The 20,459-nt window shown below is 33.4% G+C and overlaps 1 protein-coding gene across 13 annotated transcripts in view; it reads left to right on the top strand.

The window, feature by feature from the left end:
• The first annotated feature begins 1,115 nt into the window (after positions 1–1,115).
• Positions 1,116–20,459, top strand: part of LOC105342151 (arf-GAP with Rho-GAP domain, ANK repeat and PH domain-containing protein 2) — a 53,957-nt gene continuing 34,613 nt past the window's right edge. For 4 of the 13 annotated variants that reach the window (XM_066075115.1, XM_020072912.3, XM_066075114.1 and 1 more), the window contains exons 1-4: positions 1,117–1,266; positions 6,575–8,392; positions 19,126–19,241; positions 19,372–19,415. In XM_066075115.1, the coding sequence (XP_065931187.1) occupies positions 6,598–8,392; positions 19,126–19,241; positions 19,372–19,415 (1,955 nt within the window). In that variant the 5' untranslated portion in view covers positions 1,117–1,266; positions 6,575–6,597. Of the gene's footprint in view, positions 1,267–6,279; positions 6,486–6,574; positions 8,393–11,446; positions 11,565–12,296; positions 12,496–14,955; positions 15,072–17,421; positions 17,462–18,218; positions 18,552–18,587; positions 18,738–19,125; positions 19,242–19,371; positions 19,416–20,459 lie in introns of those variants that run through there. The other 9 variants (XM_066075117.1, XM_066075116.1, XM_066075113.1 and 6 more) reach the window with 8 other exon arrangements.

The following is a 20,459-nucleotide window of genomic DNA, read 5'->3' as shown; positions in this document are numbered from 1 at the left end:
AACACGTACAGCAAATATTTTATAATGGAACATGCTCATTTGATTTTGATACATTACTGTCATTTTATGGTAAGAATCAATCTTCCAATTATTTATGGTATAGTACATTGTAGATGATTTGATATTACTGGACGTTTTGTTTCCTTGGAATCTTGCATAAAAATTGATCACCTTATTTTTGTCAACTCATAAACACCATAGTGTTATATAATCATCATCTACTTATAATTGCTAATTACCGTATACTCATATTTTCAACAGCAAAAAATATACATACATGACATATTCAACCAAATCAATTGTGTGCTATATAATGTCTTGTATTTTTTCCACGGAAAATATGTTGCTGTAAGTCAGAATAAATTTTGTATAAACCACATTTTTATTTGATATTTTTCTGCAGTAGGTAACTGAAAAGACTTTAGGTTGGTAGTGAGCTTCATGTACCAACCCATATCAAGTTTGTATAGAGATTATCTTCACATGTGCGGATCTAGAGTGTGGAGGGGAAGGAGGTCTGGACCCCTCCTAGGAAATTTCAAAATTTACATAGTTAAATTACCAAAAACATGCTTTGGAACCCCCCCCCCCCCTTGGCAAACATGAATATCCCTCTGAACCAACCATCCCTCAGAAATATTTTCTGGATCTGTGCATGTTTCCCTTGCCAAGGGTTTATGATCAGCAGTGCATAGTGTAAACCCTCGTTTTATAGCCAAGTGTGCATTCAATTTAATACACATTTTCAGCAAGGATCAAATCTGTATGTTTGACTGCTTTTGAAAAAATATTGCTCTCAGCAGGCATGCGTTAATACATATGTAAAGTATGCATAAACTAGGCTTGCATGCATAGGTAGGGACAAATTTCAATGAGATTTTCAGCTGTTATTGGAAGTGGGGGGGGGGCTGCTTAGAGGTATATTCCAAATCTTATCTTAAAAATTATTTATAAAAAGTATTTATTTTTAGCTTTTTTAATGTGCTGTTTTTTCATTAGCTTTTTTTCAGATACCTTTTTTTGTTTTTTGTTTTTAAATTAAAAAACCATCAATACAGGCAATGTTTGGAGTATACTTCTGAGCAGCACCTGTACAGAAAGGAAAATAATTTTAGCCAATCAAAACACAATATATTCTTTTGTCCGTGTAAACAGGAAAAACTTTACGAGGAAGGGAAAATACTCAGAAGTTGGAAAGTTTGTGTAATGAATCTATGAATTAATCTATACCGGAAATTAAGAGGAAGGAGACCCTGTATGAATTAGGTAACAAATTAACATCAGCTGCATAATCAACAGTATGACGCATGTGGCTTAAATAACATTGAAAAATTGACTGACAGTGATTTTTTGGTCAGATTCTTTGAGACTTTTGACAGTCGTTAGCACCGAGTGTAGTTGGTGATTAAAAAAAAATTCCTGTCATTCAAATAGCAGAACTTTTTGTTTGTTAATTTTCCCCCTTAATTTCAGACTACTGTAGCATGCAATTAACATGTAGGGATTTTTCATTATTATGAATTTAGTCACTGTATATGTACACATTTATTTGCGATGTGTCCTGAATGTCCTCTCACCCCTCTGTGTTCATCTTCAGTTGATATATTATCACAATTACATCATAGAATATTTACTCTCCCATATTTCATGAGTAAGAAAACATCTGACATTACTCGATTGTTTTGTTCTTATAACAACTTGGAGCAATTAAACAGCTGTTACGTTAAGTTAGCTATAGGTGTGCCAGCAGTAACTACGACACAAAACCTCAGTTTTTAAGTGTTTAACTTAAAGGATATCCCCAAAATTAGATATGGGGGTTGCAGATCTTTTAGTTTAATGGGCAATAGAAGTATAGATGTAATTGGTACTCAAATAATCATGCCGAAAATTACAAACTATTAAAGGACCACTTGCATCTTTAGTAAGTTATTTGAAAAGTTGTCTCCCTATATATTGGTTTAATGTGACTGTGGACAGATGATCAATAGATATTCTATAGTCTGTCCCAAGATATTTATGCAGCACATGTGGACGATTTTTATTAAAAATACACATACCTGTGAAAGAAGTGCAGTTGAAATAGTTGAAAGGGATATTTTCCAAGATAATTTCATTTACACATTATCATCTTTCACTCGGAAAAATTCACAGGAACGAAAACAGATTCCTTACGGAGATTTATAATGGGGAACGTTTACATCTTTTGTCCATTCGGAATACACTCGGAATACATCGCGCAATTTTTCAACGTTATCATCCGGGCTTGCTGCAATACAAAATCTCCGTAGACATTACATTTTTTAGCATTGTATTGAAACCGGATAAGCTAACAGGGGCGTTTCGACTGAGAAATCTTGGAAATTTTTCATACTTTTGAATGAACATCGTTTGAATCCTGAGGTATTTATAGATATCAAGCAATTAAGCCAAATGTGAATCCAAAATATCTTGGGACAGAGTATAGTTGGAAGCCAAAAAAAAAGAAGAAAAAAAAAGTTTTGTCCTGCAGTTTCAATGGAGACCTCTATATCTGGGGTTAGGCCCTGAGTTGCTGTAGGTTTGTTTTCAAGATTTAAATACCTCATGGTTAAATACCCATGAGTGCCAAACAGGTAAAAATATCATCTTTCACTGGTACTGCATCTGTACTATGCAAATTACTTCTTCATATAGTCAGAACAGTTGTTGGACAGCAATAAATTGTAGCAGTTACATGTATTAAGTGTTTTAGAATGAGCTCATGATTAGAATATGCATAGTAGTGTCGTTTTAGACTATTTTTTTTTTGCATTTGTCAAAAATGTTTGCATATACATGTAAGACGGATTGTATTATTGACAAGACACAGGTTTATCATAGATACATGTATAACTGATAAAAATTTCAATAGATAAATAACAAAGAGTATAGTTCTTCAATAGTGGTATGTTTATGGAAGAACAACTCAAACTATATTGATCTTAAAATGTAGACTTCATACATAGGTTTGCTCAATAGAATGAAAATTCCTGTACTTCTAGGAAAAAAATAATGCAGTCCATGTGGTTAAAATAGGCTCTCTTCATATTAGGTAATACTTGTTGACATAAACTTTAGCTAATCAAAAATGAAATATTGAATTTGCTGCTATATCTGCAAGTCACTAAAGCTTTAAGAGTATTTGCAAAAACACAAATTTTTGGATAGCCTAGATACAATCTGTTGCTCCCATTGATTTGCATTATGCTTAAAATATTTCAGTCATCTGCAAATACTGGTTGACTAAATATATACGATTAATACATGCAGTAATACAGAAACTATGCATAAGAATAACTCAAATATGTTTACATGCCTGTACTCTACAATATTTCAACAAAAGTTTCTTTATTAAAAAATGAATTAATTCTTTTAATGTTTCTTGAGAAAATTTCTAAAATTGCGATATGAATTAAAGGTAGGTCCGCTTTATGCTTTAATGCATAAAATCACCCCCAAAAAAGGATGCTGGGTTTGCTCTAGCAGACTCGTAGTATCGCTGAGCAGACTGAAAGTGAGCACAACTTTCTAATTAAAAGAGTTGTGTTCGCTTGGTACTGTATGCATGCTCTTCAGAAATATTAGTAAATCTCCCCTTCCATGTCATAAATGAATGTATTCTCAGTGGTCTGTGTTTTGTAATTAATTGAATATACTTGACTGGTACATGTATTGGTTTCATTGATTTGAAGTTGTGTCTGGTGCAATCCTTTACAAATCAAAGAGAAAGAGTCGGAGAAAAAAACAGATTTAGTTTTTGATTGGAAGAAACACCCCCCTTCCACCTAACCTGTCAATTACCCCATAAAGCAATTAATTGCCTCCCCAATGTTGTATACCCCCCAGTGCCTCAGGAATAATTTGTCACTTGAAACTATGTGAAAAGTTAACCTAAAATGTTTACGTATCAACTGGTTGTTTTGTCATGAAGTTGGGCAACACATGTTTGTATTGTAAATGCAGAATCAAAAGTACAGGCAATGATGTAATATCAAAATCAATATTTGCTAACAAATTATTCGCTTGCCCTCGATTTTATCACATTAAGAAATTTTATCAAACAGTGATTGAAAACTCTAAAAACAGTCACACATTTACCACTGGGACCACTCTACGTGTAGAAGTGTATAGCTTTTCAAGAAAATCAGGGAAGTCAGGTCAGTTTTTTATCCTGTAGGTCAGCTACTCTCATTTCATTCATGAAATTCAAAACTGGTTTGAATTATAGTATCTACTGAAACATCAACAGAATAATTTAAGATTTAACATCAAATTTAATTTTATTGGATATATATTATAAATGGTGGCTATTGTTTATTTTTGTGCATTGATCTGATTTTTACTCCCTCTCTCCCTTGTTACTTCTCTTTCCTTGAATGCAACTTTTGTTTTCTCACCTTCAGTGTAGCCTTTCAATGTGAATCTAGAATCAGAATCAAAAAGAGATAAGCTGAAATTGTACATGCTGTACAAATATTAGAGAGTAGATATAAGTAGTACTGTTTACAAGAATAATATATCTCATTTCTTAGCTTCATGCAAGTCAGCATTTATTAGATCAGATAGCATAGCAATGCCAGCCACTAGTTAGATATTTACATAGATAAATACTGGTAGATATTACATGATTCTTTGTTACTGTACAAGAATGTTCATGCAGTATGCAGTAGTTACTCAAGAAGTAATATTTATACATAGTTGTCTGTGATAATGAGGTGACCACTGGTTAAAGTTTATTGCAAAATTTAAGAGTTGAAACTAGCTTTAATAGATTTTACAGTCAACACAGTTTTCTAGCCATTACATGACATAGTGACCATGGTCCTAATATTGATAATTAACAGAGTTTTGTAAATGTACACATACTGACAGAAATTGTAATTGAATAATGTTTGTAAATTCTGTGTATTGTTTACTATTAATTCCTAATTAAACGCCAGTAATTAATTTCTGCATAAAATCGCGAGAAGCAGTCCTTGCTGATTTTAAAATCTTGCTCTTATTTTTCAGACAGTTTTGAGTTATATGAAACCATGACAAAAAATTGGTGCTCGCGATTTTATATTCTCGCGATTTGATGCAAAACACAGGAATCGCAGAATTAAGTACTCGCGTAAAATAAGGAATTTACAGTATCAAATGTCTAGGTTATCAGACAAATCAAGATTTATGTGTTTTTTTTATTTAAGAGGTCTTAATTTTATGGTGGTGTAATATATATATATAGTTGAGGAAATTAAAAAAGAAAATGGATATTGATTGTTGTTAAGTATGGCATCTTTTAAGGTCCGATTATTAGGGAAGTACTTTTGACAGTGTTGGTATTTTCTTTATTTTCAGAGAGAGAGAGAGAGAGAGAGATTAACTAAAAAATAATACTACATGATCTTGTAGTGTTACATAACATCAAAGGTTATTGAATTGATAAACTATTTACCATTGTTAATGAAGAAATAATTCTTAAAAGCCTGCTTAGTATTTAGTTTTTTACCTTTCATGATAGGTAAACCATAGCTGTTCTAGGTTAAGATACTACATGTACCTCAAGAACCATCTTTTTATCTAAAATATAAGAAATTGGCCCATTCTTTTGTGGGTTTTTTTCCTTACAAATTATAGGCAATGGGTCATACATGGACATTGATCTCAAGAGCAGTGTGACCCATTAGTCACATGTAAGTCTCTTTTGCAAAGAAATTTATTAGATTCTACATATGATTGTCTTTATTTCTGTACTTTGCCATATTCTATTATATATCACTGTTGCAATGAGCAATGGGTATAGGGGTAAAAATTTCTATGCTCAATGCAGAAAAAGTTTTTTGTTGACAATCAATGATGATCACAAGCAATTAGTTTGTTTTTGCTAATTGGATTTATGGATAATTTGTCCATATAGGTTCATACTAGATAGAGTATGCTTTAATTGGAATGCATTGATTAGCTTCATGTAGATCCTACATGTATATTGTGAAAGTATTTAATTGTGATTTTCCTGATACAGTCATTGTGCACAATTGCTTTTTGATAACCCCAAAAACAACAAAAAACACAGACTTAACTGTACAAGCATGAAAATGATTTGAATAGAATATTCAATACAATATTCATCACTACAAAATGAATAAGAAAACTATTACTTAATTTCTTTTATAGTCATGTTTTAATCTGTGGAAATTGTTATAGGGAAACATTTATAACAAATCAAATTCATTGTAAATCAGGAAGTATAAATGTCTACATGTCTATGATAATTTAAGAGACCTATACAATGAATGATGTGCATGTATGATTCGGATGAAGACTTTGTGTTGTATCGTTAACATCACATGACGTAATCATTTTACCCCCCCGAGGGGATCTGCAAACAGACAGGCTTTATCTATGATTGTGTATTTACTAGTCCATTGTGTGTGTCCAGGCGGATGATACCTTACGCATGTCATTGTTTTTCTTTCACATGTGTAAGTGTGGGAGCTTTAAATGAGTTTGACAAAAGTAAATATTGGAAGTTGGTAATGTGAGTAACTAGAGAAATGTTTGTCTGTTTCAGAGAAAATCAGTCCGGCATGAGTAATGGACTTGGGACGAACCTTGGAGGAATGGCTGAGCAACTTGGATCTGGGACAATACCTGTCCAATTTCCAGGCAGCGGGAATCACCGAAATCTCCCACCTGTTTTCCTTAGATGATGGATTTTTGACAGATATCGGAGTTACTCCTGTGGGTCATCGAAAGAGAGTCCTAGATCATCTCCCAACAACCTCAGGAGGATCAGCCAGTGAGGAGGATTATGTGAACTGTCCCTCGCCCCAAGGCTTAGGCCCAGAAGTGGACGACATTTATGCTAATGTTCCACTGGATGTCCAAGAGAGAGGTCCATCATTTCCCACAACACACGAGCCAAAGCCGAGTTTATCTATATCGGGGAATAAAAAGAAACCTGTTCCAAGACCAAGGAAGTCAAGGACAACCCAAAGCAGCCCAGAGGATAGACAGCACAGCCCTAGTGTTACACCTGATGATAGCTTTCCTCCAAGTTACGATACTGTGTTAAGCATCGGTCATACTTCTGTGTCCATAGAGGGTTATACCAACTCAGAGTCTTCTACAGATGATGTTGTACAAACAAGCCATCTTCCTGGTGCTTGGAAACCTGTGTCGGAACCCTCTCATGATGTGCAGCATAACTTCAGTGACAATTTTGCTGACTTTGATGTAGCAGAAGAACAAAAAGTTGAAGGTGCGGTTGCTCAGAACAATTTGTTCCCATTGAATCAGAAAACTAGCAACCAGCAACACACAGTATCATCCACTCCTTTGGACTTAACAGACTTGGCTAAGTTTGAAAATGCAGAAAACAGAAATTCAGACACATATGAGCCAATATGGACATCCAAGGCAGAACAGACCAATAAGACTGTGCAAGGTTTGTCCTCCCCATTGTTACACACACCCCCTGTGTCTACCCCAGAGGCTCCAGCCCCATGTAGGACACACTTCCCATTCGAAGGCAATGTTAACGATAGCTTTGGTAGTACTAGCACCTGTCCATATGACAGTCCTCTTAGAAGAGATATCGTAGTGGATGAAGATGATGCCATCTATTACAATACTGACTCTCATAGGGAGAAGGAGCCTGAGATACAAGTGCCTACCAGAAAGGTTACACCTTCCAGTGAAATTAAAGACTCAGATGGTTCAAAGGAGCACAATGAGTCGGGTGAGAGTGACGGATTGAACTCTTCCTTTGACATGCCTCCACCTGAGTTTGCACCACCACCACTGCCTAATGGATCCACCCACAGTGTCCCCCTTGGACTGTCTGAGTTTGATCCTCTTAATGTTCCTGTCTTACCCCCTGTACCACCTCGCATTAATCCTGACTCTGCTGTCGCCTCGCATGGATATATTAACATTGATTCAAAGACTGAAAAATCTGCTTCAAGTCCTTCACCAGCAGATCGTGACATATACTCTTTGGCCAACTTTTCCAATTTGCAAGTGACCAGCACACCAAAGGATAAAACCAGTGTAAACCACTCGAAGTCTGACCCCTCTGTGTCCCCTAGAAGCCCCCGAAACAGGCACATGTTCACATCTCAGCCTTCAAATATGTCTCTCTCTTCAGACCCTTTCAGGGGAGACGACCCCTTTGATGAGTTTCACGGGGAATGTGCGGAGTTTAATGACCAGTTTCCCCGACATGACAGTAGTGCTAACTCCAGAGAGATGTTTGATGACTTCCAGTATTCTGAAGCCACTAACTTGAGTGGTTCTAGTCCTCACCATGGACAGCCGAAACCTCTACCCCACTGCCACCTGATGAGCAACTCTTCAGATCTGTATTCCATGGCATCACCAATACCAAGTAAGTTCTTGATAATGGTACACCATCATGCAATTTCATTGTAATATTTAGTATAGATGCATGTTTAAATCGGGGTAATTTAGTGTTTTTAATTATCATTATTGTTGGCAGATTTATTCCCTTCAATTATATTTCCTTGAAAGATTTTTGTAAGGTTGACACTTGTATCAGGTGACTATTGCAGGAATTGCTGACTTTCACAATCAAAGCATAGTACTCAGACTACTGTACACTAGGGGTCATCTTTTAATCATCATCATTGGTAATCCTGCACACCATTCTCATGCTAAAAACTTGTGATGTCTGACTAAAAGCAAGAGACTGTTTAATAATTTAAAAAAAAAAAATGCCCATGAGACAAGTCCTACACTAAAGTCAACAGGTGGCTGATTATGAAACAAGGAAATAACCTAGTGAGAACTGGTACAATGGACATATATTTTCATATTGTAATGAAATAAATTAACAACCAGTATTTTTGATGCAATAAGTTAAGTGTAAACCCATACAACCCACATTACCCACGATATTGTTGCCAATGGATATACTACAGAGAAATCCAGATATGCTCTGGAAGGAGAATGAAGGTGTATAATACAAAAATACATACCCCCACCCCATGTCAAATAGAGCGAACCATGTAGAAGCTTTTAATAGGTGATAACTCAAAAAAAATTTGAACGTAATGTTTTGACTGACCTTTGTCCAATAATATAGTAGTTGGGCGGAGTTAGACATTAATGCTCATGACTTGAATGAGAGAGAGAAAGTTAACATGGTTAATGGAGTTAATAGAGATGAAGAAATCATCATCTATATATTAAATCATTGTATATTCTGTATTGGTGTAACTTTACAGCGTTTTAAATACTGCTGACAGCATGTGCACATTGTTCTACAAATATGGATAATGTAACAAACCTAAAATTTTCAATGAGTCCGAGAGAAGAGATATGTATACGGGCAATAAATATTTTGAAATGCAAACTAATTATCATTTATGAATTGGGAAGATTCGGCATACTTTGATTAGAATACTACCGGTAATACTTCTAATGAAAAGTAGTTTCTTAAATATTCGTACAATCTCTGATGCTTTACATTAGTTCATCCGATTATCTATATATAGACATCATTGTTCCCTGGTGAAAGAATTTCAAAACATAAATTTGTAGGATATACTACACCTTGATTTGTCACTTTATAACTATTGATAGATTTTTTGCTTGATCATCTTTGTCATTTCTAATTTACTCCATTAAAAACTCTCTCTCCCTCTCTCTTTCTCATTCAAGTCACGAGCGGTAATGTCTTAACTCAGCCTTCTATGATCTGATTGGACAAGGGTCAGTCAAAATATTATGTTGAATCTTTACTGGAGTTAACGGCTATTAAAAGCTTCTAAGTAATTCGCTTTATCATTGAAATTAATTTAGGCCATGCTTTTTTTTTTTTTTTTCAAGATTTAAAAAAAAAAATTTGGTCGGTAGGTTGAAATAGAAATAAGGAAATATAAGGCACATTTTCACACAAGTTTTTAGATATGATAATATAACAACCACCCACTTCTATCCAACACCCAGAAGGATTGATAACATATCCAATGTAAATTCCCTCTTTAAAAAACTTGTTCCAAGCTCATTTTATGTACCAGTATGCTGAATTTTCTAGTAGATGTGATGGTTTGGATATATTCATTTACCTGACACCATGCACAAACAAAATTATTTTATTTTATTTCCAATTTCTGATAGTCTGGGTCGATTGGTCTTGAAAAACAGCTATAGTAATAAAAAAAGTGGCCTTAAAGTTTCTTCACCCTTGATGTTTTTTATGGTTTAATCCATGTAATCTTTGTTTAAATTTGAAGATTAATAAGTAAATATTCAAATTGAATGTAAATATTGGTATGTTGCAAATATTTTGTTCATGCTGTAGGAGCCAGCACAGGTACACTATCAAGGCAATTATAGCTATGACTGCTCTCCAATCGAACATCACATTTATTTTTACTGATCTTGATATAATAAAGCAATTTTTTAAAGAAATTAATTGCAATCCTTTATTTTATGTATCTTGACTTGATACAATTTTTTAACCATGAATAAGTAGCATTTAGCAACATAAAACGTCAATAACTTTTGCAATAATGGTTCAAACTCACTGAAAATTGGTACATTTGTAATTCATTATATATCCTATTGAAATCTGCAAAAAAAGTGTACCTTGCAGGGTAAATATAAAATTATGAATTGTAGTGTCTGTCAAATTTGCCTATGTACGGTTTTATCAGTTCAGTTTTTCATTGAATTCAGCGGTTTCAACTCAAACTACTCTCTATAAATTGCTAAACATTAGTGTCATTTCACTTTACATAGCTTAAAATGTGTTAAACACATGTATAAATCAAGAAATATTGGCAAAACCATGCATCACATAACACTAGTATTATATCCAATAACGGTAAAATATTCGGGAATGCTCATGATGACATCATTTGACAATCGAAAGACCTTGATTGTTATAGATTAATCAGTGTATGCTGCATTTTTCAAGCAGAATCTAGTATATTTTCAGGATGACTTATGCAAATTATCGATTTAGTGCCTATGTTGAAGTAAGACATCAGTTGCTGAAGTCAGTGCTTCTTGCAAAGTCCATAAATACTGGGAAGGGTACTTTGGATAGAGCATTTCATAATGGAACTGTCTCATTCAGTTTTATTTTATATGCATGTACCTTTGAACATCTTGCACACCTTGGTTTAAATTTATATAATAAATGCTTTAAAATAAATAATACATTAATTTATTCCTGAAACACTAAAGCATTAAAACTGAAATAAAAATCTGCATCAAAAATGACAAACCTTTCAAGACTATCAAGAGTTTTGTGTTTACAATGACAGATTATGAGTATTTTTGTCTGATTCCAATTAAACTAACACTACAGCTTCAAGCTTCACCAGTCCTTCATCCAGCATTCAGTACTTCCCGATCCATCATTAGTTTGTTGTACTTGTCTCATAGGTTTAAATCTGGAAAATTTTTAAGTGTTAGCACAGCATCTCACACTAGTATCAGGAGTTGTACTGAATAAAATTTCCTACTAATGGATTCCATGTTTGAATATTTACATGTTGGACATGGGTCATCTAGTCTGTCCTTTCTAGGTAGGTGACCACTAAGAAGGGTTAGGGGAAGGGGACAGAGTGCCATATACTGGGGTTAGGGGGGGGGGGGGGGCAGGGGAAGGACTGAACTAGTACTTGTTATTTATGTTTTGGTTTTTTTAAGAGTAATGTCTTAAGTTTGTTTTTATCTAATTTTAAGATTACTGTAGATGCATTATTGATATTGTAGTTACCAATACATTATGGGTTAATGGTTAAGATATAGTATAAATGAAAATCCGAACCTTTTGGAATCACCAATCAATGATCCCGGCACAGCATAGCTTGCCACCATGTAGAGCTTGAAGGAATGGTATTATCCCTTATCCTCAATCTTGGTCATCTGGGAAGGATGAATGGCAGAAGGAAAGATTACTGTTAATTTCATATTTGTCAGTAATGATCAAGCTATTTTGGAATGAGTTTTCACATTCTGATTGCCAATTTTGTTGTTGAGGAAATTCTCAAAGTTTGTTATTTTTAGTTTTTCCTGTTTAGAACAGTTTTACCTGTTAAGTTACATTATGGTTTGCAATATTTTCGATGATGACTAGAACTTTGATTTTCACACAACATAGAAAGCTAATAACTTCCTTCTATCGTTCATTGTAACTTACTAGTATGTGCTGTACCATGTCGAGATACATGGACAATATTCTGACTTATTAACCAAACAAAGGCAGTTTTATAGGAAATGTACCGGTAGTTTGACTGGAAACAAACTGTTTTAGTGGATCAGTTGTAATTGTTTGGAGGATCATAAATCAAGTGCACTTTCCACCATCTGTGTGACTGTTCAGAGAGATGGAGATTGTGTAGGGTATGGCCATTCTAAGCCTGCAGTTTTGTCACCAAACGACCGTAATGGATTACGATGACTCTGAACACTTGTATGCTAATGTGGGGTCTGGGGGCAAACTCCTTTTTTGCGGTAAGATGCTTTGATGACACATTTATATGAAATTGTTTTAAAGTTTGTTTTAGGCTAATTGTGCGTTACTTTTGCTTCTGGATGGTGCTTTTGTCTTACCACTACTGTGTCATCAACTTTTTTCTCGTCTTGATATGGATTTTTAGCAGTTAAATATGAATATCAGTGAATTTTTTTTCCATAATTTTATGATTCAAGATTGATATCAAGTATCTCATCAACAAACATGGTGTAAGTATATATTTATGCCATGCCCGATGTACTTTCATGAAAAGTTTGGTGTTTAGCCTGATTTTTTGCAATTTTCGTAATTTCTCGTCCTAATTGGTCCCTGTTCTCAGTGTAAATCCCTTCAAGACTCTTTCTACAAGTGGTATCAACACCAGATGAAGTGCTCTAAATTTGTGTGGCACCCATAGTCAATAAACATTGATGGGTCTTTATTGCAAAAACACCAATTGTGACAAAGTACCTTATTGAATCTTTATTTTATCCTAAGGATTTACAATATATCCCCTATTTTGGGGACCTCAGCATGAAAATTTCAATACTTAAAAATTAAAGCATTGAATGCTTATTTTAGGATGTCGTCAGTCCTATAACACACCAGGCTCTGCATACAAATTGAATGCTGCACGTTAGCGCGGTATGATAATTTGTCTGCACAGCCTCAGCCAGGTCAGATGTGTTAAAGGACCGACGGTATTCAAAAATAAGCATTCCATGCTTTTATATTAGGGGATATATTTTTTTAACTTCTTGTTTTTTCTGCAAAGTTGATGTGATTTATGCCTTAAAATTACTGTACTGTGTAAGGGTAAGTTCAAATTTATGGAAGAGCCGTAATGTAACAGCCACAAGCCTTAACTTTTATTTTCACTTGTGACGTTTCACTTCAACAGCATTTACTGTAGATTCCTAATTAAACGCAAGGAATTAATATCCGTGTAAAATCGCGAGAAGCACCCTTCGCAGATTTTAAAATCTCGCCATAGTTCAGAACTATATGAAATAAGGAGAAAAGTCCCACGTTCGCGATTTTATATTCTTGCGATTTGATACAAACCAGCGGGATCGTGGAATTAAGTACTCGCGTAATATAAGGAATTTACAGTAACCTTTGTGGCATCATAAGAAAACTAAAGATTTTACCTTTCAGTATCCTTTGGGTGTTACAATGTTAAAACTGAAGTAGCTTTCCACACAATTTACATGCAAAAAATATGTGAAATGTAAATATTGTATAATGAATGCAAGTTTATTGTATCTGGCTTTTCAAAAGCAATGGGATACATATTATCTATGAATCATAGATACAATGTGTCCCATTGGCATATTGAAGAGGAGTGATTTTACAAGTCTGATTTTATTTAGATTGGCTTGATCTAGCTATAATCGATAATTATACATGTATTGGCTTGATGTATAACATTAAATTGAAACAAGAAAGTTTGACAAAGGAATGTTACAAGATAGGTCTATCTTGAGAGAATTTATTGGGTGTAGTATTATTGTTAGAATGTTAGTATTTAAGTTATATACCTTTGACCTTAATCGAATAGGTTTTTGTAAAAATTGTAGAGGTCAAGGTTAAGGTATATTGACAGATACAGGTCATTCTGACACATTAATTGAACTCTATTGAAAGTTTATTAACACAGCAGGAGCTTAATGCTGGTTTTGATTTTTTTATTCATTTACACTCCTTTTTGGTTGTAATGCTTTTGAAATAGTTTGGTAGGTTACTCCCCTGGTATATAGCATAGATGGAAACTCTTTTGTAATCTTGTAATGAGTACATACTTAAAAACTACGAGTTTATTTAATCTCCATGCATCAATTTACTTTTGAACAAAAACTAGCTGGCATACAGAAAAACATTTTTGTTTGACCATAAGATTTATGAGACTTTTAAAGGGAAACTTGGGGTAAATATCTGATCTTTTTAACTTCCGTTATTAGGTTTACATACACAGATACATTAGGAAGTATATTGTTTATTTATATACATTGTATAACTGGCTAACTTGTACTAGTAATCAACTTTAATTTAAGTTTTAAGTGGATCAGGAGTCTTGCATTGAGCTGTTCTCTAATTAGATCCTATATTAAATAGAAGATAGACCTCTTTAATGTGTTGTTGACTTCTTATATTAATAAAATCAACTGATTACTGATGGACATTAAATTGTTTGCTAATGTCAATAAACTGAAGACTCTGTATAAGTTTAATTAAAAATGAAATTAAAATTAATTAAAAAGCTCCTTTTGATGGTGTTTTTCCTTTGACAACTTGTTTGTGGGACAATAAACTAAATACCAAATACCTACTCTATTTAATCTTATTAAGATCTGTTGTGGTCATACAAAGTTAAGTAGCACATCATGAAATCAAATTTTCTGGACTTTCCATAAGTCTATTTCCCCTTACTTGTAAGTTCTTTTGTTCTTTGGGTTCTATATGAATGGTCATTGACTGCAGAGAAATAGTTAAAGTTTGAATTGCAATAGTTCAACTTAGGAAGGGATTCTTGATTTCCTCATAATGCCAGTCTGTGACACTTCTTATAATGTTGGTAAGTTCGCATGGCCTGTTCTGCTCTTTTGTTAAACAAAACAATATGAAATGTTGTACATTGTGTAGCATGGTATCAACCACTGGATAAAGATAAAAGAGTAAGGTTTGCCTCTATGAGTTTATTGCACTGTGCTGGTTGTGCATTATAGAACTTTTTTGTTAACTTTTAGGTTTGTTATCTTGAAGACAATGAGTCAAGAATGCAGGACCAACTTATCAGAAAAAAAGATAGTTTTTAGGGTCAGATGTAGATGATACTACATGTACAAGAACAAACTATAAAAAAAATTTGAGAAAATAATGGCATACAATTTCATTTAATAATTGGTTTAATTGTGACATCACCGAGGACCTCTGTTAAATTTAGAAAGTCTTTATCATGAGATAAAACAACTAGATTTAAATACATTTAAAATTCTCTAGTACATGTAAAGGAAAAAAACCCAGACAAACATTTATAATTTACTTGTATCAAGATCAAAGAATTGAATTATTGCTATGGCACATATGTATTGTATTTCAGAGCAGATATACATTGATGAAAATCAAGTTTTAACAAATAAAATTTATACTATAATTCTGTCCAAATTTATTGTTTACATCATATTTGGAGGAATACAGTACAGTGATTCATAATGTAAAGAAAATATCATTGAATTATATTTTGTTCTTCAGGTTTTAGATACATTTAAGGATGTGTTCTATATACAGCTTCATTCTTTTATCTTTTAAATTAGTCAATTTTGTCTACTTTAAGGAGATCTTAACAATCCGTATAAGGCGGTGATGATCTAGGCTCTAGTTTAATTAGGTCTGCATTATGAATTGATTAGCTGATATTTCAGGGAGGAAACTTGCAGTTCACAATTTCCTCTGGGTTTTATTTTCTATTGGGGCTGCATGCATTGACTTAACAACTTATTCAAACACTAGAAACTCATTGTTGTTGCTGCATGCAGCTATCATTGTATAATGAAATTGTCTTTTTCTGGGGGGGGGGGGGTGTCCATTAATTTTAATGGAAAGCATAGAGGTTTATTATTTCAATGATGATATAGCCAAAACAAGAAGTAGAGTTTTGATTCCTCATTTTTGTTCCGGATTGTAATAAAACACTGAATTCACTGATTAACAGAGAAAGTAAATGGTGTCCTATTTTAGGGCCAAAAAGAATACATGTATATCAAAAATCATAATCCTTTAATATTCAGCTCAGCATTCTGTAGTATGTTTTGTAATCACTCTGAGTTTACCATATACTATTGTCCTTGATTTTTTAAATCCTGATTTATGTCAAAGGTGTTATTAGGTCACTTGACATCTCTTAGATGACCATTAGGGCAATGTTGGTCATCCTATGTCATGCTCTCTACAAATATTGTCTGTTGTTATGCATTATTTTTCTAATCATCCAACAAAATGCATAATGAAAATCAATTAGTTTATATGGATAAAAAAGTTAAGTTTTTAATAATATTTATTTTTAAGTGTGTTTTGTGTTTTTGTATTGTTAATTCCATTAAGTCTTGATCAGAAATGGTTATATAATAGTTGCACTTGTACTTGACAATGTATTGGTTATATAATACTTTATTGTAATTAAATCCTGTCAGTGACAATCTATGTTAAACAAAAACACAATTAGAAAAGCAACAAAGACTGTATATATAGAGACCAAACATATTGATATTTTTGCCCACTTGAGCAAATGGCATTTCTGATTTTTTTCTTTCTCAAAAAACTCTTGGTCAATTTCAACAAAACTTAACACAAATAATTCTTGCCATATCCACTCCTAAAAGCAGATGATAGGTAATAATGAAGTTAAAGTTTGGGGGGGGGGGGGGGGGGGCTAAAACCTTTAGTTAGTTATAAACACGTGCATTGTTGCTCAGGTTAGCAATATATACCATGGGTCTTTTATTAAACAGTACCAGGGCTGAGGCCCCACCATCAGTAACTTTCCTCAAGTCATTACTCAGCCTCAAGTCTGAGTTTTGACATCAAATTTATGTACTTTTCTTTTAAAGATTTGAGTTGAGGACTGAGTTGAGTGATTTGAAAATTTTGGTGATGGCAGGGCCTGATTTTCTACTATTCCATGACTCATTGAAGCCAATTTCTTTACACTAAGCTACATCCATGAAGTATAGTTAAAAATAAATGAAAACGTGTAATATTTGTTTTCTTTTAACTTCCTTTTGTGTTTATACAAGATCAAAAGATATTGAACGACAGAAAATGTGTAAGATACTAGTATGTTATGAAGATGAAAGGAAGCAAATATTACAAAATGCATTCCGAGTTGGAATTTAACGAGGACACATACTATTTTAAGCAGTTACCAGATTACCTTTGTAGATATGTTTTATACTATATTTTACGTGGGTAAGTAATGTGGTCTTTCTTTCTGTCTCTTTTTAATTAATAACCAACATTTCATTCAAAAAACACAATTCCCATAATGAACTTAAATAAAAATTGTTAATTTGTTACTGTTTACAGGGAAATATTCACCCCATTTATTTTTGCCCCTTTGCCTTCATTGTCAGCGGTGGGCAAATTCGAGACAGGGCGGATTCAAATAACTGTGTTAATTAGAGAGAGTATCTATCTATATCTCTTATTTGGCTACAGATTTTAACCTCATGTGGTGGTAGGCAATAGATATATATATAGATGTATATATAAATGTATGTATACTAAGCTGTAATGGACCAAGCGAAAAGTGATATTGTACGGTAAACTGCATATAAGTTTTATAAACATTCAAGCATTAAGCTGCAATTTCTCCTGTAACCCAAAAAATATTAATGTACATTCAATTGGCCTCAGATGGAAAGAAGATGAAAACAATGATCATATTGCAAGGACTCCTGAATTTGACATGTGAATGATCTTCTTACTTGGAGTTAAATGCATCATTTAAATAGGGAGATGACAAACAAGGCTGTGCCCACTGCCCAATCCTATTTCTTTTCTGAAGTAATTGAGGGCTTGAACTCATCCTCAATGAATCAGGGTGAAAATGTTTTTGTTTTCAAAATGTTATCATGCAGTGTATTGTTTACGTCAAGTATCTATCCGGGACAATTTGGTACACGATACTATGTTCTGGTTTTTATCTTCAGTAAGATAGCCCTGAAAGTTATGTACATTCATTATTTTACCTGACTGTGAAACAGTCTATCTTACATGGGCTATAATAGCTAGTGTACCAGTCTATGCTCCAGTTGCTGCTCAATTCAACTTCCTGATTTCAATAACAATGAAATGCATTGAGCGATGAATAGGGGACAGTTATCACTTCTTCTTTTAATTAAACCTAGATATTTACTGGATCCTTATGAAATATTGTTATTCTCATGGATTAATAATGACATCATTGTAATGGTCAGCGGTTAATTTTCATTCGGTGTGGATATGTCAGTGAGAATAAAGAACTACCAGAATAACAGTGATACTTCTAATGAACAAGGCAGGTGCTAATATAATTCTCGGATGAAGATTTGCCAAGTGATAAAGACCACCTCTTTGTTTATTTGATAAAATTATAAAGTTGTTGAGTATATATGTATACAGCTCCTGGGTGTATATTGGTCAGCAGTGTTATTGTATAAGAGTACCTGGATAGATTTTGATAACAACATCTTCATGTATGGAAGTAGGTACAAATGCATGTGGAAATCTTGTATATGTATCAGTTCAACCTCATACACACAGGAACATGTTTCTCTAAATGTATACCAAAAAAATAGTTTGAAAGACCTAAGGGTTTGGATTTTGCAGAGGTTGAACCTTTTTCCTTAAAATGGAAATGTGTTCTTTGTGTGCGCAATTTTTGGATGGGGCGAAAAAGACTGGGCTAAATAATGGAAGATAAAGGAGATCAAATAGTGCATTGGGAGAGTAAAAGTCATGATACATTTGAATCATTTGTTAGGAAAGAACTTTGCTATGAATCTTTGTAATAGATTTTTATGATAGAAATAAATTGAAATTCATTGTTTTCATTTGATGATGATAAATAGAGAATATGTTGTGTTTTGCAGATTATAGTTCGGAGGACAGTTCTGATGAAAGGTCCATTGATTCTATGGACAATGGTTCCCTTAATAACCCCGCCATGTCTCCCGTGGAAATAGTTCCCATAGGACAAGTCACTCCAGTAAGTCATCACATGGAAGGGTGTGATAAAACAAAGCCACCCTCATCACAACTCATTTTACTGTGTGCTTTCTTTCTAACATCATTCAGTTGTTTTTTAATTGACTTATTGTCTCTTTTTCTATTTGTAGCAAAGAAAAAATGAAAAGTCAGGGTATCTTTTTAAACAAGGAGGGTAAGAAATTTAAATGTGTATTTTTTGTTGCACCTGAAATGAAAAGTGTTGGAATTTCCTAATTTTCCAATATTGCATTTTTCTTTTACCTTTCAAATGACATTGTCATATTAAAGAGGGCTCGATAATCATGGTCATTTTTAGACTGTATTGATCTCCTTTAGAAAAAGATCTCTATATAAGCATATAGTAAATTACCCAAATTTTAAAAAATGAAATACATGTAGATGAATTTTTTCTTTACTACCAAATAGTTTATAGCTAAACAAATCATCTCTTAAAGTTCTAGGCAGATCTGATGATTAATTTGTTGACCAGCCAGCATCCTTGATTAATTTGAAAAATTAGAATACAATTCACAGAAGATGGTTTTTACACAAACTACATGTAGTTAGTATAAAAACAAGCTAGTTCTTTTATATGTCTCCCATGTGTTCAAACATGACCTTTGGGACCTTAATATTTAGATATAAAGGTTAACAAATTTCTTAAAAACGAAGATATTTTAAATACCTTAGACAATAATGTCAAAGTGAGTTTTATGTTTTGATCTAATTTTACCTTGCGATCTTTTAAAGAACTGTTTGATGTTTTATTTAGTATTTTTTGGTATTATTGTAAATTTTTTTAAATCGGTTACTACATGTACAGTATGAAACAAGAAGTATAGTTCATTGGTAGCTAATAGCGGTACTTCAGAATCTTTGGAAGAACAATCTCTATGATACCTATACTTATTTAGATATTTGTGTATTGACATTATGGGTTCGGAAAAGTCAGTTTTAGGGAAAATCCCTTATTGTTCGGCCATTTTCTTAATATTCTTCTCAACACTTGTGAAATTTAAACTATTCCATTTTCTGATTTGCTGAGGCCAGTTTCATGATATACAATACATGTATAGCTATATCATCTCTCTTTTCACTTTATCTTCCTTCTAGAGTTAAAATGGCAATCTAAAAGTGTTCACCCAAGGGTTACTTATGTACCGATAGAAGAATCAGAATCATATTTCAGTTTACCTAGGTACATAATAATGGGTAT

The sequence above is a fragment of the Magallana gigas genome, chromosome 2 (assembly GCF_963853765.1).
Source record: "Magallana gigas chromosome 2, xbMagGiga1.1, whole genome shotgun sequence".
In the NCBI taxonomy this organism is placed as follows: domain Eukaryota; kingdom Metazoa; phylum Mollusca; class Bivalvia; order Ostreida; family Ostreidae; genus Magallana; species Magallana gigas.
This window is presented reverse-complemented; position numbering and strand designations above follow the sequence as displayed.